General features: G+C 41.7%; 1 protein-coding gene across 2 annotated transcripts; it reads left to right on the top strand.

Moving 5' to 3' along the window:
• The first annotated feature begins 295 nt into the window (after positions 1-295).
• Positions 296-23,691, top strand: PPP1R17 (protein phosphatase 1 regulatory subunit 17). Of its 2 annotated transcripts, none has more exons than XM_060248134.1 (5): positions 296-556; positions 11,364-11,492; positions 12,358-12,510; positions 16,659-16,811; positions 23,468-23,691. In XM_060248134.1, the coding sequence occupies exons 2-5, from the start codon at positions 11,396-11,398 to the stop codon at positions 23,545-23,547; spliced, it is 483 nt and encodes a 160-aa protein (XP_060104117.1). In that variant the 5' UTR covers positions 296-556; positions 11,364-11,395; the 3' UTR covers positions 23,548-23,691. The 2 variants fall into 2 exon arrangements, with proteins under 2 accessions (XP_060104117.1, XP_060104118.1); XM_060248135.1 differs by having other exon boundaries at positions 296-552.
• Positions 23,692-23,810: the final 119 nt, after the last annotated feature.

Raw genomic sequence — 23,810 nt, forward strand, 5'->3', positions numbered from 1 at the left:
ACATGACGTACCTTGCTCTGAAGGTTTATGTGCCATTTCCAGACCAGCTCCTTGCCTTCCTTCAGCCCCACAGAACTCAGTTGTCCCCTCAGCAACAGTCTCACTGGCTAGCTTTGCACAACAATATGAGTTGGATGACCTACATCTTGGGCCTTCTGACTTGTGCTGATTCGGCCCCATAGCTCGCTTCTTTTTGTCTCACAGTGGCTGGCATCTGTTCCAGGCAAAAAATCTTTTTGCTCACTTTTCCCCCCAGAATATCCCCCCCTTCAGAATTTAGAATTGGGTACCCCACCCCCCCGTCAACCCTTCCTTCTCTTTATTGCACTCATTTGAAAAGCAGCACACATCTCATCATTAAAATCGGCTAGTGCACAGGCTAAAGGTTACTCTTCTCTCCCTTCCCGGGGCACTTGGAAACAAAGCATTGCCATAGCAACCACTACTGGTGCTCCCTAGATAAGGCTTGCGGGAACTCTCCGTGCCAGCAGAGGAGAAAGTTTCTACTCCAGTGAACGCTGACTCCCTATCGCACCTCACCCAGCTCCACTGGTGGGTAAGTTCAACAAACTTTTGCTGTCTTTTGTGTTCCTAGGAAAACCCCCCAAAAATCTGCCTTTGGGATGATAGTAATAGAGGTCACAGATCAGCTACTCTTGTCAGGTTCATTGAACAAATCACCCTGTTGAGGAAGAGATGAAAGCTGACTGAGCTATGAACTGAGAGAAGAACTAAAAGCATGCATTTTAGAGAGAGAAAAATCCATTTGGATGATATTTCAAGCTTGCACCTCTGTTGTGCAGAAGTGAGAAGATTTTAGTCTGTTTATGTATGTGCAAGATAAGCATAGCAAAAAACGGACTGCAACGCTATGCATACTTACCACTTAGTTGCAGTAAATGGTTGTTTACGATGGATTAAGTCCCACTAAAGTCAATGTGACTTCTGCCTAGATACATGCACATAGGATTGCACTTACCTAAGTGTATGTCCCATTGGCCTGACTAGAATTTACTGTAGAGTAAATGAGTTTAAGCTGATGCAGTTAATATTGCTGTGTAAATCTGCTTAATCTAAAGGCCTTTTATTTATTATCTACAACAAAGTGCTACTTGTTCCTAAAAGTATTACTTTGAATGAAACACAAAGTATTCAGATTGGTATGGATTTACCCTGCAAACCTAAACCATTCTCATTAAATCATGGGGAGTTAGCATGCAAATAAATGTATTTAAGAATACAATACTCTCTGAGTTTTAAACACATGGTCCTGATTTAAGGATTCCAATTTAACTAGGGTATGAATTGATACCCAATAGCACTTTAAATAATTTTAGCATGTAAGCATTTTGTTGCCATTTAGGAATAGAACATCTGATCTAAAAATGCTTTTCCTACACAGACTAATCTGAAATATCCTAAGATTCCTGCAGATTTCTCTCCTGAATTTCTTCATATTGGTTTCCATTGAATACCTACAGGAAAGTTTTCTGTTTAGAAGTTGCTTTAACTTTAAAAAAAAATTATGATACTGCAAATAAACATCTGTCTTCAACATCTTGCCAAAATTTGCATCTGCTGAAACAATGAAATGTTGTGCTTCTTTGTCAGTTCTCATTTTCTGATTGCTTATAAAGTTTAGAAGTCCCCCCCCCCCCGAAATAAAAGCAATCACGCGGTTTATCAAGGAAACTTCTGGCAAATTATATTGCTCAAAATCTTCTACATTCTTTTCTAGTAACATGGCTGAAACAGAAAGTCCAGTAGCCCCTTAATTTACAGTTACTATTTCTTTGTACTTAGCAAGCATCACCTGTTCCTCTCAGAGAAAACTATTGCCGAAGAGAGGAGTCATATCTCAGTCTTAAACACATTACATGGACATTGGCTTGCCAGCCTCCTGCAGCCACTGATATGTGCATCTGGGGGGGGGGTCAAATTGCCAACTCCAGGTTGGGAGACTCCTGGAGGCTTGGGGATGGAGCTTGGGGAGGACAGGGACCTCAGTGGAGTACAGTGCTATAGAGTCCACCCTTCAAAGCACCCAGGGAACTGATTTTTATAGTCTAGAGATGAGCTGTAATTCCAGAGGATTCCAGGGGATTCCGGGGGAAACAAGTCCTAATGAACTCAGGGAGGACTTTCCAGGGAATGTCCTTAGCAAGATCATGAAAGCTGTACAAGTATTAGAACACCCTGGCCGATTTCCTACTCACCTTATGCTGCTCTCACATTTTCCTCTTCTCAGTGGGGCTTCCTTCCAATTTCACACTATCTGCCCCAGGGCTGCAGCTAGCATTGGCTTTTTTGCACAGCAAATAGAAACCTCTAAAAATCAGTTTCTGCTTGCCATGCAAAAAAGCAGACACAAGCTGCACCCCCAGGGCAGATAGTGTGAAATCAGAAGGAAACCTCACTGAGAAGAGGAACGTGAGAGCAGTGTGAGGTGAGTGGGAAATCGGTCCCTCTCTAGATGTAGGGCATCATCTCAACACCATCTCCAGTTGTAGGGCATCATTTTAATGAATAATGTGGACATCACTTGCTTTAGAGACTATTCTAAGATCCAGGCTTGAGCTAGAAGTGGCAGTCAGGTCAAGCTAGGCTAGTATCTCTTGCCATTTCCACTTTATGAGACCTTTATAGAACCAAAAGCAAATAAACCTTTTGAGAAACATTGCAGAGCATAGAACACAAGGTAGGTTTGTTTCTGTATCTGCATGCATGCTCTGAAAGGCAGGAGCTTAATATTTTTGTACATTCTTTCTGTGATTACTATCTCTATAAATGTCGAATAACCTGAGAAAGCTAGGTTTTCTTTCCTTTCCCACTGCATCTGTTGATTTAGGATTGATATCCCATGAGACATTTTCACCAGTATGGCAAAACTACTACCACAGGAGTGGGAAATCAAAGGAATACTACTGTTGTTTGCATAATCTGTATACTATTAGAGACATGTGGCTACATGAGCACTAAACTGATTTTTCAGCAAACTTGGGGGATTCCCCAGGTTTGCAGAATAATCTGAAATTAAAAAAAAAATACATGGATGGCATAAGTCCCTGAAAAGTAAAGTAGTGTTCATTTACTGGTTCAGCTGTTGGTGGTTGCTACAGAGAACCACTCCAGGCTGAGACTGGTTCCTTGCCTGGCAATGGTGGTGGTGGATGTTAGGAGTGGATCCTTGCCTAGCCATGGTGGCAGCAGATGTCAGAAGAGGTTCCAGGCCCAGCCGTGGCAGCAGAAGACATTGGGAGCCTCTCTGGGCTTAAAAGGGCTCCCAGGCCCAGTTGCTGTCACCACTGGGGGTGGCTCTAGGGTGAATAGCGCCCTAGGCAGGTGGCCCCCATGGCACGGTGCTCCGCCCATCCCCCTGGCACTTGCCTGCCTGCCCACCCCCTGGCGCTCCACTTGCTTGCCTGCCACCGCTACACTCATTCCCTTCCCCCTGCTCACCACGGCTAAAAGCAAGCTCTGCCGGCTTCACAGCCTATGCCTGCGCATTTTGTTAAAAGACAAAATACGCAGGCGTGGGCTACGAAGCCAGCAGAGCTTACTTTTAGTCACAGCAAGCAGGGGGGAGGAAGCAAACGGAGCACCACCGCCTAGGAGCGGAGAGCAGGTGGAGTGCTGGGGGGGTGGAGGCAGGGAGGGGGGATGGAGGCAAACTAAACGCTTGCCTGGGGCACCAGAGGGGGGGGAGAGCCCAATTTGCCACCCCCGGCCTCTCGGCGCCCTAAGCAACTGCCTAGTTTGCCTAGTGGGCGAGCCGGCCCTGGTCACCATCAGGCTAAAGGTGGGTGGTGGGGCTTGGAACCACTGTGTGTGGGGGATAGGATCCCCCCTGAGTCTTCCCCCATGAGCCTCAAGGGGAATTGACAGAAATGAGGGAGGAATTCTTCAAGTATTGCAGGCCCCCATTTATACTACATAATTCCTGGGCGAGTGTCTTGGGTAGGTAGCAAGTGAAACTCTGACACAAGCACTGATAGGATTCCTTTTACCACTTTTACATGGACTTGTGAAATATGGTGGTATTTTAAATTATTTGGTTCTATATGGTTTTGAAGAACAAGAAATATTTCTGTCAGGTAACAGCTGGTGGCAGAAAGGCAATGGTAAGAATGTACTCTGGGTCTTTAGGAAAAGGAAAATGGCATATGTAGGCTTCCCAATCCCCAGGTCCCAGAGGGGGATCCCCCGGTTTTACAGGCTTCCCCCTCCCCCAGCCAGTTGGCCGGCAGGAGAAGCCCCGCCCCCACAGCCATCATGCACCTCCATGAACGATTCCCATAGGGAATGATGGGGAATTGATCCACGGGTATTGGGGGCTCTGGGGGGCTGGTTTTTTTGAGATAGAGGCACCAAATTTTCAGTATATCATCTAGTGCCTCTCCCCAAAATACCTTCCAAGTTTCAAAAAGATTGGACCAGGGGGTCCAATTCTATGAGCCCCAAAAGAAGGTGCCCCTATCCTTCATTATTTCCTATGGAAGGAAGGCATTTAAAAAGATGTGCAGTCCCTTTAAATGTGATGGCCAGAACTCTCTTGGAATTCAATGATGCTTGTCACATCCTTGCTCTTGGCTCTGCCCCTAATGTCTCCCGGTTCCACCCCAAAAGTCCCCTGGCTCCACCCCCAAAGTCCCCAGATATTTCTTGAATTGGACTTGGCAACCCTAGGCATTTGTGTATGAGGGAAGGATAGGTTACCTATAAAGGGCACAAAAGTTGTGCTTCTGGAACTTTTTTTTTTTTGCATTTCTCATATCATATATGTTTTAGAATGCATTTTCATTAAAGAATATTAGAAATCTGCTTTTACGGAGCAATCCTATACTGAGTCACTGCTGTCTAAGTCTGTTGCACAGAATTGCAGTTTAAAAACTGAGAAACTCAGAAATCCAATTTCCATGAGTTGGAAGACAGAAATGTATGTTTATGTAGCTTTTAGGGAAGCCTTCCTCAGGGCCAGCCCTGCTGCTAGGCAAACTAGGGCACCAGCCTTCTCGGGGTTCCGAATTGGGTGCCCCCATGTGACTTGGTGATGTTATCAGTGCAGGGGGAGCACCAGAAGTTAGCTTTGCATAGGGTGCAAGATAGTCTAGGGTGGGCCCTGGCTTTGCTTTGGTTCACTTGATGGTTAGCTGCCTTGGTGAACAGATGCAACTGCCTTATACTGAATCAGTATCAAAGTCAGTATTGCCTACTCAGACTGGCAGCATCTCTCCAGAGTCTCAGGCAGAGGTCTTTCAAATCACCTACTGCCAGATCTATTAACTGGAGATACCCGGGATTGAACCTGGAACTTTCTGCATGCCAAGCAGATGTCCTACTACTGAGCCACAGCCCCTTCCACAGCCATATTGAAAGGAGAAAAGTGGGATATAAATTTTATAAACAGACAAATTTCTGCTGATATGGTAAGGCTGAGTCTAGGAGCTCCTGAACACTAAAACCAGAAGAACACCAATTTATTCAGGCTAGATTCAATCTATATATGACTCTTTCTGGTGGTCTATGAAGTTTATACTTATACACACTTATGTATTTATACACACACTAAGAGAAATGGATTTTAAAACTTTAATAGATCAGAATAGATTCTGCAAGGGAATAGAAATTGAGCACTTTCTCAGTCATAGCCCTCTTACTGCTGGGTTTTAATGAGGTAAAAAGGGATCTACAGAAGACTTATAAGGCATGTGGACTGAAGAGTATTTTCTTCTCTTAGAATGGAGACCTGAGATTATCATTACAACTTTTAAAAACCCCTACCAGCATTTGGCACATAAAAAAGAGATAATAAAAGGGAAGGCATGACTGATGGTATCTTGAAACATGGTTGTACTTCCAAGAATCACAGCCTGCCTTTCTCCTGTTCCAGGCACTCTGCTGTTTCCCTTATCACTGATGACAACTCCGATATTAGCACAGCAGGCCATGGACTTTATAAAATATGCATAACTGCCACTTATGGCTGTCACCAGACATCAACAGCAGATTGGAGGTGTTTCCCCACAGGCATACACAAAATCCATACAGGCATTACAAGAACCATATTTTTTTCCTTTCAGCCCTTCAGGGCAAAGGCCTTTTTAATCCTGTTTTACAGGTGGAGAACTGAAACCAAAGAGTGCGATCTACCACCCAACCAATGATAAATTCAGCACAACCAAATGTGTCCCTTTTGTCCCTGAAATATGGGTAACTTGCAGAATGCATCCACATCCCCCTTCACCCCAGTATCTGTGAGCTGGTCAGTATAATTTCAGAAGCTTTGCTGGGAAGTCAATAAAAATTAAGCAAGAAAACCATTTTAACATTTCAAGTGAACTCACAGCAGGTTCTAGCTTCCTCCCAGCAATATCACTGAAATGGCAGATGCCGAAGTAATTGAACTGACCTCTGGCTCAGCTGTTGGACTTGCCCTCCCTCCTGTTCACGTTGAGTGGCCTCTATGGTCTTTTTTTGCTTTTCACAACATCACAGTGATGCTTATTCATTAATTTGCATCTTAATTTTTTCTAACGTATTTTTTTTTAAATGCAAACTTCTTCAGAGATTGGAATGGGTTTGGTGGGATGACTTCATGGGTGACAGTCAATTAGCACTGCACAATACCAGATTCTGGTACCTTGTTAATGTTTACTTTGGTCATGAAAGTAAAGAGAGAGAAGATTGGAAACATGGCGGCTTAGAATATAAATCCAAGCCCATACCACCAAAATATTCATATCTACTAGATTATCCTGTCCTTTCCCAAGGAGCTGAGAGTGTTCTCCCCTCCTCATAACAGTGTTCACAACAACTCTGTGAGGTAAGTTGGGCTGAGAGAAAATGACTGACCCCAAGGTGTGTTTCATGGTAGTGTGGAGATTTTGAACAAGCAGAAACAATAAAGACCTCTGTAAAATGTAAACAAATGTATAAATATATGATGTTTGTGTGAAAATACTTCTAAGAATGGAGGCATTTTGGATCTATACTCTTGATACATGTTTCCCAGAGGTCTTAATGGCAAATTGGAATGGCCAGTCTTTTTATATAAGTAACCGGTTTTCTAGTAGGGTTTCTTAGTAAGGTTTCTTTAAGATTATTGATTGAAATACTGTGGCTTGTAAAGTGGCAAATGATTAGCGACAACACTTTATCTAGTCATAGGATTGCTTTCACTTATGTCTATTTTATGTGCAGTTCTGGGGAAAAAATCAGCTAAGGTTTGTTGCCATTTTTAAATCTGTAGTTTTTAAATCAATATCTTCCTTGCTGTTTATATAGCTTGTATATATTCATTGTAATGTTTCTCTCTGCTCAGTACTACAACTAAATGTTTTTGATTAACTCCAAGATAAGTGTTCCTTGTGTTAATTCTGCATACATATTTGATAATATTGGATTGTATCTGGAATTTTAAAGTTGCAGTTACCATCAAACTCAATATGTTATGTATGGTGGTAAATACATCTTAGATGTACAGTATGTGGCAAAACAGAACCAATAAATGTGAAGGCTTAGAACTCACTGAAGAAGATCATTTTCAAAACTGCTTATTTGCAGTTTCTTTTATTCCTCCTATGTGCCTTTAAATTCAGCTAGACATTGTCACATATTACAAATTGCACTATCTTGGCTTTTACATTTTCACGTGAAAATAATATATACACATATAGTTATATGTGCTATCAGTTTGTTTATATTTCCCAAATGTCTTTAGTGTTTTGTTTCTTTCTTTCTGTTTGCGCCATACTGGGACCTCTCCTTCCTTTTTGGTTTTTGAGTGCAGTGATTTTAACGTGGGTCTCCCTCATCCTAGCATAGAGCCCTAACTACTATTTATACCTTCCAAAGCCCAGAAGCATAAGCCTGTATTGAATCTCACAGATTCATGTCAAGGTTCTAGTATTAGATTTCCTATCAAGGGTTAACAAAACATTGTGGAAATACATCCTGAGTAATATTTAACACAAGAAAAGCCCTATGTTGTAAAACCGCCTGTATCAGTCTGATCAACAGATTTCTTATTAAGCCATTAGCATTCATTCTTGTGTTAATTGTTTGCTAATAAAAGAATGGTTAAAGCCACTCAAAGTACATATTAGGGCTGTAAAATCACATCAAGGTTCATAAAAATCACACAACTGGCTTGTTTAAACTTGCCTTTTTGTGGTAGACAGAATACCAATTATATCTAAACAAACCTCATAGAAGATTTTTGTAATCCTTGTGAACATGTTTATTAATATGGCCAGCCACTGGTGAGGGGAAATATCTCTTTATTTAAGAATATAAATCTATACTACAGGTTGGATTCATCCAACTAATTTTTTTTCACTCAATCTCACTGAATCCTCTTCCTTACTAAAGGCCCCATCCTCCATGATTTTTCCTGTTTAGCTCCCATGATCCTCTGCATACAGGTTTTATTTTTGTGGCTAGAGGACCGCTCCTCCCCTTTTCACCAACAGAGAAGCTGATTGACTCCAACTACACAGAGAGAGGGGGGAGGGAGAGGGAGGAGGTAGGGAAGAAAAATGGCATCATATCCAATTTGCTGAATCAGAAAATGCCAGGGAGCATACCTGTAAGCTCTGCTATCAACTCCAGATCCAAAGAAATGGTTGAGGGTGCTGAGGGGTACAGAAATCTTGGACATGGATGTTTCTGAAAATCTCCACTGACTGCAGCCCAAAATTCCCCTTCAGCTGCTACTCCAAGGGGACAGGGAGTCAGAGATTTGCCACATAGGGAGGGGAGAACTAGTGAAAACTGCTATTCTTGCATGCATGAAAATGATCAGCGGGGTCCAACTCTTCAATTTCATGATATATGGGGGGAAGGAGACTGAGCAGGTCTACCAGAAGTAAGTCCCATGTCATTCAAAGGAACTTATTCCCAGGAGAGTGCCATTAGGATTCCATCCTCTCGAACCTCATATTGGGTTCAATCACATGAGCAACTTGGTCTGCTATAGTCACACCTTCCCCCAGGTTAAATGGGCACAATCACACACGCGCGCGCATCTGGCCACCATGCCCCACTTGTCCTTACTTTGTGCTACGATGACTCCCAGGTGGATTGAACAGCCCCAGGGAAATTCCTGGTAACTTCCCAGGGAAGCACATCCATGGTGGGTTTCCAGATGTCTAATTGCCCCCGTGCACCATTACTCCACTCTGTTTCTGGTGTGTCCTCTCCCCCGCCCCAAACTCTACTCTGAGGAACAGTGATGTCTGGGGCAGTGATGCTCTGTATTCTTGGTGCTTGGGAAGGGCAACAGTGGGAGGGCTTCTGGTGTCCTGGCCCCACTGATGGACCTCCTGATAGCACCTGGGGTTTTTTGGGCTACTGTGTGACACAGTGTTGGACTGGATGGGCCACTGGCCTGATCCATCATAGTTTCTCTTATGTTCTTACTCATCCACTTGTGCATGCATACAGCTGAACTTTTTAAAAACCTATTCCCTGTGGGTCCTTGGTTGTGGTATGTTATATGAACGACCAACTACAGGCCCAGGCCACTTAGATGCCAGCTGAGCACCCGCTGGCTGATTGTGGTGGGGCAGCACAAACTCAAATAGCTTTTCCAGACATGAGATGCTGCCGCCACAACCTGCCTGTCTGATCACACCCATTGTGCCCTAAACCTTCTGACTTTCACTGACACAGAAGAAACAAAAGAGACAATGAGCCGATTGCTTAAATATGGCACTCATTGTAGTGAAAGGAAATGAAAGAAGCTGAGGCAGGAGAAAGAGGACTATCTAGGAAAGAGATCAGCATGTGGGACCCTTCAAGCCAAATGCCACTCCTCAGCCACATGTAACAGCTCAGTAGGGAGGGCTACCTCTCTTGGTTACACTGCTTCTTTGAGGCTGCATACAGTGGAGTGAAAGCGACTGTCTCAAGCTCCTGACAGACCATAACTGGTCAGGAGAGAGATCTTGGAGTTATGGTAGGAAACTCACTGAAAATGTTGCCTCAGTGCACAACTGCAATAAAAAAGGCAAATGTTATGTTGGGGATTATTAGGAAGGGAACTGAAAAAAATTCAGCCAGGATTATAATACCCCTGTATAAATCTATGGTGCAGCCTCATTTGGTATAATACGGTGTACCAAAAAAGAATATAGTGTTGGAAAAGTTGCAAAAAGTCAACTAAAATGATTAAAAGGATGGAACACTTTACCTATGAAAAAAGGTTAAAGAAGTTAGGGTTCTTTAGCTCGGAGACATGACTACTAATAGGTGACATCATAAAGGTTTACAAAATTATGCATGGGATAGAAAAGGTAGAGAAAGAAGTACTGTTCTCCCTTTCTCGCAATACATGAATTTATGGGCTCTCAATGAAATTGATGAGCAGTAGGTTTAGAACAGATAAAAGGAAGTACTTCTTCATCCAAAGAGTAATTAATATGTGGGATTCACTGCTACAGGAAGTGGTGGCAGCTACAAGCATAGAAAGCTTCAAGAGGGGACTAGATAAACATAGGGAGCAGAGGTCCATTTTTAGCCACAAGGTATAGATGGAACACTACATCTGTGGCAGTGATGCTCTGTATTCTTGATGCTTGGGGGGGACACAGTGGAAGGGCTTCTGGAGTTTTGCCCCCACTGGTAGGCCTCCTGATGGCACCTGGGCTTTGGTCACTGTGTGACACAAAGTGTTGGACTAGTTGGGCCACTGGTCTGATCCAACATGGCTTTTCTTATGTTCATAATATTTGACTAGCGGGCTGAGTTTACCTTATTAGGCCACAGTGTGTATTGTCCTATTAGGTCTGTAAATACTGGAAAGGTTTAGTGACTGAACAGCATTTCTGCTGTACCCCCAAAACTTTCAAAAATGGTTGTATCCATAATTTGCTCTAGGGATTCATTTTAAAGTGATGGGTGGTTTTTTGTTTGTTTTTTAAATGCAGGACTTTAGTGCCTTTACTAGTTGTACACTAGTCAAGTATTTCTTCTTGCTCATGAAAAGGTATGTAGTTATCAGAAGCAATATTAAACCTGACATATAGGGTTGCCTGGTCTGGGTTGGGAAAGACCAGATTTTGGGGGTGGAGCATGGGGGGAATGGGGTTTGTGGAGGGGAGGGACCATGGTGAGATATAGTGTCATAGAGTCCATCCTCCAAAGCAGCCATTTTTTCCCAGGGGAACTGATCTTGGTCTTCTGGAAATCAACTGTAATAGCAGATCTCCAGATGCCACCTGGAGGTTGGCATGCCTGCTCACACATAAAGATAAACCAACAACTCCCAAATTGCAAAACAAAATCATGAGGATGAGATCTTTTATTTGAAATAAGTCTAGCATAATTTGGTATGGATTACGCATTATTTTGTTTCTTAACAGCTTCCAAAGCCACCATTCCACCCCCTTCAGTGATGTCAACTGAATATGTACAAACACCGCGTGAGATCTCCGAAGACAGACTCGAGGGGCGAGACAGTCGCTGCAGCCACTTAAGCCAGCCTTATGCAGGTGATGTCAGCACCTGCTGTTAGAGAAGGGTCTCTTTTACATCATTAAGTGCTGTCCAGAGCCTCCCCACCCCCTCTCTTTCCCCCTCAGCAGAACAACTGCTTCTCCTGAAACCCGATAGACTCTGCCTTCTGGTGACGCATCTGATGCCAGATGGAGAGGCAACGGGTGGGGCTGAGTGGCTTTTTTTTCTGCTAGGCTCAGCATATTAATATTAGCCAAATCTCTAGAGAGAAATTAATTAAAGGAGAAGAAAAAGAGAGGAATGAAAAACCATGGGCTTCCCATCTTTTCCCTCCTGTAATAAGCCCTTACACATGTTCCACAAAAGCTTTCTGTACACTATTTTAAATCATAGTGCTGCCCAGGGAGTTCTATTGCCTTCCCCCCCTTTTGTCAGTTTCTGAACTGACATTTAAAAACATTTCCATGGAGACTCACAGTTTTGAGAGAAATGCCTCTTGGATTTATTATATACACCTCTCTTGTCTTTCGGACTTGCTATTTCATACATCTTATTTTACCTCAGCTGTGGACAGTTTTCTTAAGAAAACGTTGTGTGTCTTATAAATAGTCATGTAGTCAGTCCCACTGTGAAAACACCACAGTCTGATAGATGTATAAAAGGTATCAGGCTTTTCCCCTTTTGTACTGTGAACAGAACAAAGTTATTCTGGGGGAAAATGGCTCTGTGATTTCTCAAGAAACCAGAAAATATATGTCCATTTCTGTTATGTGTTTAGTTTATGAATTAACCCACCTAACATAGACTAATGCAGGATTTTTCTCTGTAATCCATGCCTCACAAAATATGTAAACCTGACATATAGAGTTTATGTATATGTGCCTTTTTCTACAAATGTAGATGATCTTTCTGAACAGTTACTTAAAAGCTGTGAACTCAAAAAGATACCAAGAAAGGGGACAGTTCTGCAAGTCTCTCAAAAAAGTGACCTGGAGCAAAAAAAACCAAAAAGAAAAGATACGCCAGCAATCCATACTCCACCACCCATACCAGGTTAGTAAAACTGATAATGTTATGAACTGCTATAAACAGAAATTGACAGGCCATCGATTCTGTCATGGACTTAAAATGGAATAATGTTTCTGTCTATAATTTTATCCTACCCTATCTTCAAAGACCCCAGAGCAGCATATGTTTCCCCCCATCCTTATCTTGTCTTCACAATAACTCAGTGAGATAGGTTATGCTTGTTTTTTTTTTTTTTTGAGACAGTATTCCCTGGTACTGAGTACCAAAAGCTTTTTTGGGGGAAGGAAGCAAATTGACAATAAAACAATTTAGTGCCTTGGAAAGGTGACTTGAGATAAAATCAGAATATCCCCAGATCCACTCTCAGTACTACTTTGAACTTAGAGGTAGCCTTAGGTGAGGTAAACCACAGCTTCTTAGTCTCAAATCACTGTTTTACAACCAAGGGAGTTCAGTTCAATTTTATTATGGTCCATTACTAGATCCAACTGACAAAAAGCATTATCAGGTATACAGGTGTTCAAGTTAAGCTCCAGTTAAAATAAAAATAGATAAAATAATGAAAAATAGATAAAATTGCAATGTAGAAAGAAAAGAAAATATAAATACATAAAACAGCATCATCATAGAAAACTGTATTGAAAATTGATATCTAGGAATCTAAAAAAATAAGAACTGTATAATAGACCTCACGATGAAATCTAAGTCAAGGTTCAAGAGGGAACTACTGAAATTTATTGAGCAATTTGGCACTCTGGAGATAATAATACTGATCTACATTTCAGGACTGTTGTAAGACCTATCAGATAATGGCCTGTATCCAACCACACCATTTAAAAAAATTAACTAGCCTTTTCTTTACAGTGGGCAGCAGAGATCCCTCTCTTCTGATACAGCCTACTGAACCCTCCAAAATGAGGGTCCCATTTTCCTCATGAGGGCACTGGATTCCCTGCTCCCAGCTCCTGTTTCCTGCTGCTACCCGGAGCAGCAGCAGAAGAAAAAATGTGTGCATGCACACACACACACACACAATGCCAGCTGCAATGTCACGTCACTTCTGGTAAAAAAAAAAGTGACAAGAGTAGTTCTAGGAATTCTATAGTTTTCTATAGAAAACTCTATAGTTTTACCTGTGTCACTATTGTTTTACTTGTGTCATTTGTGTCAATTGTGGGTTTTTATTGAAAGTAACATGACTACACACAGTCAGCATCATGGATCCCATATCCCCATAGAGCTAGAAAATTCCTGGAGATTTGGAGGGTGGAGATTGGGGTGGGCAGGGTTTCCAGACAGGAGGGACTTCTGCAGGGCATGATGCCATAGCCACCAAAGCAGCTATTTTCTCAGGAGAGCTGATCTCTTTAGTCTGGGAATCAGATGACATTCTAGATCTCCAGGCCCCATCTGGAGGCGGACAACCCTACCCATAGTCCTTCCACCAGGTGCTAGGCACTGCCTGGCAACCTTACTCCAAAATGTTGTTCCTGAGGGTTAGTGGACCCTCTTGAACAGCCTAGTGGTGACCCACAGAGAGAGGGGGCAATTGATAGTAATAAGCACAACCTTATCTATGAGTACTGTTACCTTTTATTTTGCAAAAAGGCATAGGTGAGGCTCAAAAAAAGTCTGGCCCAAGGACCTTTATGGCTGAGTGGGAAACTGGGAATCTGAACCTGAGTTTTCCAGAACCTAATGGAACACTGTTCGCTATACTGCACTGCTTCTTCAGTTCTGCTGCTATTGCTTCCACAACTCGCCCTAATGAGTAAAATGTAGTAGGCAAGAAGGTAGTCATCAAAGGCAGGAGTACAAGCACCCAGTATTTGTTCTAGGCCAGTCCTATTCTACCTACAAGCTTCAAATGCAAGCTGGTTGTGGACACTCATGACTGCTCTTCCCTTTTTGTCCATAAAGGGATGGTGCAAACTGTATAAACCCCATCCTAACTACTATATTAGGTTCAGGCCTAATTCTTTAGTATGTGAAGCTCCTGGCACATACTCTATTTAAAGTTTTGGTTTGAACATGGTAGTCTGCAGTATCTTTTACAATTTATAGTGGGTTTATTGGTATCTCTGCTTATAGCGGGTTTATTGTGCTGCTTTTTGAGGTGGGAGGTTTTGTTTTTAAGTTCTACCTCAAGGATACATCTCCAAGTACCTGACTAGTCTTACTATTTAGTACTCTGTATGCCTTACTTCTTAAGGAGCCACCTACATTTAATGAAAAAGCCTAGTAAGTTTGCTTTAACAATCAACATACTGATATGCTAAGACCAAACATCCAATATTTGATATTTAACATTTGAAGATTAATTTTTGGAACTTCACGCCCCCCTGATGTAGCCAATCCTCCTGGAGCTTCAAGTTAGCTTACGTAGCCCATTAAATATTTGTTGATACAGTTATAATACAGAGAAAATATCCTTGAAATATTATGAATATGTTTTGTACTTGAAATAGACATGCTTTTGAATGTCCTTGTTATATGTACACTAAATCTTTTTTTTGCTAAATTTTATCCCCCTTTCCTTTTTTCTTTCTGTACCCACCTTCTTTAAAAATTTATATAAATATGTATGTATGTATGTATGTATGCCTAGTTAGGTTGCCAAATGTAAACAGGGAAATTCTGAGGAACAGAGCTTGAGAAGAAGAGGGAGATCATCAGGGATGTGATGCCATAGAATTAGGATTGCCAGCCCCCTGCTGGAGGTGGGAGATCCCCTGCCCCCAAGCCCTGCCTCCCACTGCTGATCAACTGGCTGGCAGGGGGACTTACTCGCAGGGGAGGCAGGCATAGGCTGCTGTTGCTGGCCACGTTACAACTGAGATCTTAATTGCAAAAGATGAAACAGAAGCACCTCATCTCTCATAGTCTGTACTAACACCTTTTTGAACTCTCTACATTTGTGGTCATACTAGCCATTTTTTGTTGTAGAAAATGTATTCTTAGGCCTATTCTCTATAAAATGTCATACAATGTCACTTCCAGCATATACTGGAATTGATCCTATCACACTGGCAATGTTGTGGTAATACTCTGCTATCTGGGCAAACACTCTGTAGAAGACCCCATTTTTTTAAATCTGTTTATTTATTTATCTGTTTATTTTTACCATAGAGTTTTCAGTCAAATACCAGCGCATCATCACAACATAACGATATCACTTCAAGTACACACTGGTAGTGACATCACCCACATCATAGTCCGGGCCTCCCTCCTGCTGCCATTTTCTTTAGGGGAACCAATCTTTGTAGTCAGGAGATCAGTTGTAATTCTGGGAGAGCTCCAACCGCTATCTAGAGATTGGCAGCTGTAATCCCCAGATCCAGGGCTTTTTTTGTGTGGCAGTACTTACCTGTATGGAGTATGGCAATTTGGGGGGTTTTTTGGGGGGGACACCTCAGTCCTGAAGGGAAACCAGTGGAAATCATTGCAACCTTATATGAGTGTGTGTGTGTACTGGTAACTTTTATTTTTAATTTAAGTTTAATTTAATGTTAAGATTTATATCCCGCAAGCAGGCTCAGGGTGGCTTACAACAATAAGATGAGTTAAAATAATATCATAAAAGCAGACATTATGAAACAGGAGCAGCACAGTAAACAATCTTACAGACATAGGCAGTAAACAGCATGCGACTGATGGCTAACAGCATAACATAACACCATAATGGTGAAATGCTGGGGGAAGTGATGACTTTCAAAGGATGCCCACTGGATTAATTAAAAGCCTGACAGAAGAGCTCCATCTTACAAGCCCTGCGAAACCTTGATAAGTCCCACAGGGCCCAGATCTCCAGTGGGAGCTCATTCCACCAGGTAGGGGCCCAGACTGAAAAGGCCCTGGCACTTGCTGAAGCCAGCCGGGCATCCTTAGGACCAGAGACTAAGAGAAGATGTTGAGCAGCTGACCTCAGAGCCCGGGGTGGGGGGGGGGAGGCTCGTATGGGAAGAGGCGGTCCCTTTTCACAAAACACTGCCCAAATCAATATTATTGTCCTAACACAACTGTCTATGGGTAGAAGCTATGCTGCACAGATCAAGAGGAAAGAGCTTTATCTTTGGGGCAAGATTTTTGTGACAACTGCATTAGTTCATGCTGGTGAAAACGTCTTGACATTGTACAAGGACTGAATCCTATTTCTTATCATATGTTGATAGGTATCCTTTCAGATCACTTAGTCAGAAGGTGTGACATCTCTGGGAAACTCCCAACAAGTCACACCACTCCAGCACTCCAAAAATCAGATGATGAACAGAAAAAACCGAGGAGAAAAAATACACCCGCGTTCAATGCACCACCTCGACTTGCCGGTAAGGGGAATATGAAAGAAAACAGTAGAAACAAAACAAAATAATAGGTTGTAAATAAGGCTTTAACTTATAATTTCTGTTTATAATATTTATGTGGGTTTTTATGGTGTGTATGTGTGTGTCCACATAACTGCTAGTTTCTCACTTATTCAGTTTCCTCATAGGACTGTCTCCACTAACCAGTTTATTTGTAGTGCGCAGTTCTATGGCTGTATGTCCCTCAGAGTTCTCATCCTTCTGTCCAACAAACATATGTATGATTCACTAATTAAGGGGGAGGGGAGATAATTGCATAGTCCTAAACGGAGTTAACATGCTTTTAAGCCCATTTAAGTCAATAGGCTTAGAAAGGTTTTAAACTCTTTAGGGCTACACTGTAATTCCCTTACAAACATGATATTGTAAGCACTGTGCAGCATACACAGAACTAACTCATTGATGAAGCTTTAAAGGCCATCTGTTGCTGAGAACTCAAGTCAAAAGCTTTCAAACTAGGAAGTGAATATGAAGAGCCTTACTGGTCATTACACTTCTGTGTCACACAGTTTGCAAATTCTTTTTGTTTCAGTGATTTGGCTAAAAGACTCCATCTGGTGTCCTACCTCGAAACAAACAAGCCATTTGTGAGGAAACTGTTACACTACTTAAGTGTAAATGGGAGTGTTAACCAGAAGCAGAAAATGTGTTGGAAATATTGTAAGATGTCTCTTCCAGGTTTGCAGAGGAAATATTACAGATCAGCATGGGGGGAAATGTTATATATTGATCGGTTACAGCTGTCAGAAATACACTGTGTCAAAATGCAATGCAGTAATTATATTCAGTGAAAGTATGCTGCAAGCATAGTTAGAGCTTTGTCATTATTGCATATGGAAGTTAAACATGGAACCTGATTGCAAATGTAGTTTTGCTGGATCGTAGCCATTTTTCTGTGTAAAGAATACTGCATTTATATGTCATTTTCTAGGTTATGATATTTTAGCAAAATCCATAACTGTTTTTCAGAATGATCTTTTGTAGACACTAACTGCTGATCTCGATTCCACTTCTATAATACCATGAAAAAGAGGTTTGTTTATTTATATAGAAATGGATACCCCCCTCGCATGGAGATGGCCCAGGATAGTCAGGTCTCAGAAGCTAAGCAGGGTCAGCCGTGGTTAGTACTTGGATAGGAGACCGCCAAGAAAGTTGAGGGTTGCTATGCAAAGGAAGGCAATGGTAAACCACCTCTGAATCTCACTTGCCTCGAAAACCCTACAGGGTAACCATAAGTTGGCTATGAATTGATGGCACGTTCTAGCACCACCACCGTGGATATTGCCAAAGTGGCTTATAACCCCATTCTTCCTTCTACATTCAACAAACAGCTTGTGACACAGGTTAGGCTGAGAGACAAAGATTTCCCACATTGTGCTGGTTATAATGACAGTACCACTTAGGGATGCAAATAATAGTTGTAAATGTAAAGGATCTGAAAGAGAGTTGCTGGCCTCCAAGAGGGGCCTGGAGATCTCCTGCTTTTACAACTGATCTTCAGGTGGCAGAGATTGGCTCCCCTGGAGAAAATGGCTACTTTGAAGGGTGGACTCTATGGCATTGTACCATGCTGAGGCTCCTCCCCTCCCCAAACCCTGCCCTCTCCTGGATCAACCCCCAAAGTCTCCAGGTGCTTTCCAATGCAAACCTGCCAACCCTAATCTGAAAGCAATATAAGGTGTCAATTTATTGGCATGGTGATAAATCATACAAACAATCCAACACTTTTTGTTGGATTATTTGTTCCTGAGAAGAAAAATATTGAAATTGTTGAACACAATCTGGTATACCAAAACCACAATAAATGTCAAAGTATGTGAAAAAAACTGATTGCCATGCCAAAACAGAGAGGTCATGGTGGCGAAGCATTTCAGCTGGCCTTTGCCTCAGAGGGACCTTTATACCTCTTTGGCTAACTCCCATGGAGTAAATGTATTCCTGCAGAATGTTGGGCCAAATAAAATCTCAGTTTTACATTCCTCCACCTAAGAAGCTTCCATATGGCTGTTCGCAGCAAATAAAAAATCATTCAATCTATTATTTATTATCGGTTTGGCTCTTATACACAATTCTACCCAAATGGACACATTTAATGATGTTGTTCTTATTTGCTCTGTAGCTCAGAATTCCTCCAGACAGCTGTTAATAACATAGGAAGCACGCAGAATCCCAGAGTGCAAGCCAACACCAGTTATTTCAGTTGTTACACTGCTTAATTAATAATTCTGTGAATACCATGGTCTGCCCACTTTCCCTTCTAAAGAGAAAAAAATGGCAGACTATGTGGATAAGTATTTCCTTTCAAGACTAGGCCTTTAATCTTTTGGGTGATGAAGGTATTTTGTAGGCATAATTTAAATTACACATATTAATATATCTATTCATTTCCATTTATGGCATTTTTATATGTTGTCAACATTCATAATCCATAGCTTTTTCCATCTTCAGAACAGTTGACAACCACATATTATTCCATATTATTAATTTGGAGGCCTTTTTTGTAGAAAAAGCTCAGCAGGAACTCATTTGCATATTAGGCCAGACCCCTGATGTCACCACTTTTTGCACAGGTCTTTTTTGTGGGAAAAGCCCAGCAGGAACTCATTTGCATATTAGGCCACACCCCCTTACATCAAACCAGCTGGAACTGAGTTCCTGTGCATTCCTGCGCCCCAAAACCCTGTTTTGGAGGAACTCAGCATGGCTGTAGTTATGCTTCATAATCTGCAACCAGCTATACACTGCAAAGGACCATTTCAGTGGATAGTGTACTTAAAGTTGTCTTGATAGACTGTGACATTTCTGTCAGCCACTATGTTACATAGATATGGTCAAAGCCCCTGATAGCTGACCAGTCAGTCTGTAGGGTTTCTAGGCTTCTTGAGACTAAGAAGGTGAAGCCTTGGAATTAGCAGGTGGACACTATTGGAACAGAGTGTATGACTGGAAACTTCATCTATTGGGACAAGAGTTGGCTGTTCCTAGCCATTCAGGGATGAAGAATGGTGATATGGGGTAGGACTAAAGAAAAACAGCCTGTTCCCTTGTTTCTGTCTTCTCATCCGAAGGTCTAGCTCCTTCCTCAGAAGATCATGTAAATGAAGACAGAATCCTGACATTTTATGGTTAGACCTGGCAACACTTGGATAATTCATTGTTGCTTTAATCTCATTTAAATTTTGTTATATGACAGGAGAGATTTTCCCTTCACTAGCATAGCTATCTCAATGACCAACACAAAAATGTGTCACTCACTAGACACATGGAGTGCTGGCTGCTTATTAATCAAGAAGAATATACTTCCCTTCACATTTCAGCTTGAATCTAGTCAGTCCATTTCAGCTGGCCCTTTCCTTGACCGATGCTGCTGTGAAAGAGTTCTCATTGATGAACTTCTCCTGGATGGAATGTAGAACTGAACAAAGCCATCCTGTTTCTCTTGCGCCATTTCCAGACTTTATGAAGCACTTCATTATCTGAAAGACTTTTCATAGCAAAAAAAGAGGAAAATGACCAGGGAAAGGTCTAGTTGAATCAACACAACCAGACCAGCTAAAAGCCCGCTGACAGGAAACAGTAGGAGGCTGATTTATTATCCAGACTTGTTTGGCCTCAGACTGTGATGTCTCCCACCTTGTGTACATACCTTGAACAGCCTTTCACAAATGAGGAAAATACAGGTACTGTGCAGTTCTAGGGTGTGTATTTTTAAATGGAAGTTAGTGAACCACAATAATTATTTATTTTTTTAACATATGTTTAGTGGTAGACTTTATATTTTATAGACATTCCTTTATACTTCGGGAGCTGATAATTGGAGGATTTGTCTTGGTATTAGTTAGCTCTAGAACATGGCTTAGAGTTTATTGTACACAGGGGTTTTTTTTTGTTTATATTGATGTCATTGCAAGACGTTCCTCATTCTGTTAAGTTATCATCTGAGGACCCAGAAATATTACATGGTGGCACACATGGAGAATGGGGAGTGCATTTGATCAAATTGAATACCACTTCAATGTAGGCATGTCAGGTTTTTTTACACTCTGTATCAGATACCATCTTCAGAATATCTCATGAGGGAGGGCACTGTTAATTCCATTGTAGATACGGGACATGCTCTTTAATATTTGACCAGTGGTAGTGGATATATTTTAACCTGAGAGTTATACCAAAGGCGTCTATCACTACACACTACTTAAGGACTTGAAGACAGTTGTATTAAGCATGTAGAACTATTGAGTGCATTGTGATTTCTGCCACTGGAGAAGTAAGTGGGGAGGCGCAGAGAAACCCATAATCCAGACTCAAAGAACAGCATCATAAAGGCTACATATTTCAAAGATACATACTAGAATATTATTTATGATATGAAATGAAGAGTGGGAAGAGAACATTTTCATAATTGATTGATTGAAAATCCATGGAATAAAGTGTTATTGATGCTGGTTCTTTTTTTTAAAAAAAATGTTCATCACAACTACCCATGAGAATACCTAAAATCTCATGGAAAATTTACTTTTGGCTTGCAAATGCATAGATTACAATTTTCAGGCTCTGCAACAAACCAGAAGATATTTACAAGAATAACTGCACACACCTTCTGTGTTGTAGGTGGGAGGTCAAAGCAGGACAGAGGAGGACAGAGGTTTCCTCATGGTTTGGAACTAGTTTGTCCTCTAAAACAGCAGGGCTTTGCTATCCAAGGATGCTAAAACCCCAAGTGTTGGGGAGGAAATCCACAAGCAAGAAGAAGTGCCATACTGAATATTGCAGTGCGCACACACACACACACAAACACACACTGAATGACTAGAATGTATCCTCAGTCTGAAAAGAAATTCAGTTCTAAATAGGCAAAGATAGGGAGGCTAGGAGGATTATAAATATGTACTCACAAATGGAGAAATGAAGTGATTCTTTGCCAACTGTCAAATATGTTTTGTCAGTTGGGAGTTTTCTTTAAGCAAATGAGATCTATACTATTCGGTTTAAGATGGATATTGTTATAAAACAAAGATACTTGAAAAATACTTCTTTCAAAGGAGATATGCATTCACAGAAACAGACATTTCATGCACACGTTCTCAGCAGAGGGAAAAGTGGTTTGCAGCAGTTCAGCAACACAAATATCCAATCTATGGACACAGTTTGAAAATACCCCTTAATTTTGAAATATTTATGGGGACTTCAGTGCTTCACCAAGTGCTTAAAGTAGTTTACTGGTTTTTCCCTTCTGCTTTGAATACCCCATAATGCGTTTTTTCCGGTAACACAATGGGTGCTTTCACACGTGACTGTTGGCAAGTGGATTTTGCTATTTGTACACAGTAAAAATCCAGTTGTGAAGCATGTTATTTAATGTGTGTGAATGCTCCCTATAGCATAGTTGAGTAATGAAAACATGGCTTGGCTATGAAAGCAGAGAGGGAATTTTTTTTTTAGACCTGAGTACAGTGGGGTAGAAAAGCAAATCGTGACAGGACAGGCTGCAGATATGGGAATCCACATTTGAGTTAAAAACTCAAAGAGAAAACAAAGCAAAAGCAAAGCTTTGTCCCTGAGGTGATAGAGTTAGTTTTATTCACAGGGAGCTTTTGAGATGGGGGGAAGGTTCAAAACTGATATGTGCAACCTGAAAATTTGTACAGTCTTTTCTGTTTCTTTGCATTTTGTCACTTGATTTGGCTGCTTCAAAGACACAGTCTCCTTGGAGGGAGAAGAAAAGTCAACATTACACTTCTGCAGAGGCTACAATCTTCCCCCTCCCCATCTAGCTTTCCAGCTGAAGAAGAGGTTGGAAATCCATTACAGGGGTGGCCAACGGTAGCTCTCCAGATGTTTTTTGCCTATAACTCCCATCAACCCCATCCATTGGCCATGCTGGCTGGGGTTGATGGGAGTTGTAGGCAAAAAAACATCTGGAGAGCTACCGTTGGCCACCCCTGCATTATAGAAGATGATGAAGAAGATATTGGATTTATATCCCGCCCTCCACTCCGAAGAGTCTCAGAGCGGCTCACAATCTCCTTTATCTCCCTCCCCCACAACAGACACCCTGTGAGGTGGGTGGGGCTGGAGAGGGCTCTCACAGCAGCTGCCCTTTCAAGGACAACCTCTGCCAGAGCTATGGCTGACCCAAGGCCATGCTAGCAGGTGCAAGTGGAGGAGTGGGGAATCAAACCCGGTTCTCCCAGATAAGAGTCCGCACACTTAACCACTACACCAAACTGGCTCTAGGATGCTGGAGATGTTTAAATTGCTTTAAAAGCATCTGGATTGGAGAGGGGGACTTCCAGTTGGGATCATGAGACTGAAGTAGTGAAAGCTGACTTTTCCCCAACATCAAAATCATCTCCCTCCCCCTTCAAGTTGATATTAGCCATGATAACTGTCAGTCTTTTTCTTTAGAAGGTCTAATAGTAGTCTCTTATGTTCTTATGTTTTTATGGAGGTAGGATTGCCAGCTTTCAGGTGGTGGCTGGAGTTCTTCTGGGATTACAGCTGATCTCCAGGTGTTGTACATCAGCTCCACATTCTTAGTTGGCAACCGAGATGACCAGGCTTTGAAGCAAGAGTTATCTGTATTAAGCCAGCTTTTCTTCTCTTTCTGATTTTAGGTGTCAAACTACTTAAAGATGGTGAGCAGGCAGTGATTGTTGAAGATGAAGAAACGGATGCTGAAACTTTGCCTTTCTAATTTCATGTCATATTGCCAAGCTTTTCTGTAAATAATTCTATGTAATTAAGGGGTAGCATTATTTTTAAAAAAACAGCTTGTTTTCTTTCGAATGAAAGAAACAACCCAAACGGTCTACATACTTACCACGTACTGCTGCTGAGGCATTTTAATCAGATTATGGTATACAATTTGGTTCTTATTGCATCACATGTTCAAAGTCCATAGTGTAGCTTCAGCAGGTTGGATCCTGAAAATCCATTCTGCCAGCAGGAATGCTTTCC

Source organism: Heteronotia binoei, chromosome 10 (genome assembly GCF_032191835.1).
Source record: "Heteronotia binoei isolate CCM8104 ecotype False Entrance Well chromosome 10, APGP_CSIRO_Hbin_v1, whole genome shotgun sequence".
NCBI classification, from domain to species: Eukaryota; Metazoa; Chordata; class Lepidosauria; order Squamata; family Gekkonidae; genus Heteronotia; species Heteronotia binoei.

Bases quoted from the DNA above. Each gene is read 5' to 3' on its own strand.
- PPP1R17 (XM_060248134.1), top strand. From the start codon at position 11,396: ATGTCAACTGAATATGTACAAACACCGCGTGAGATCTCCGAAGACAGA. The intron at 11,493-12,357 runs GTGATGTCAGCA...CTACAAATGTAG, and splicing joins CTTAAGCCAGCCTTATGCAG to ATGATCTTTCTGAACAGTTA. The intron at 16,812-23,467 runs GTAAGGGGAATA...TTCTGATTTTAG, and splicing joins TGCACCACCTCGACTTGCCG to GTGTCAAACTACTTAAAGAT.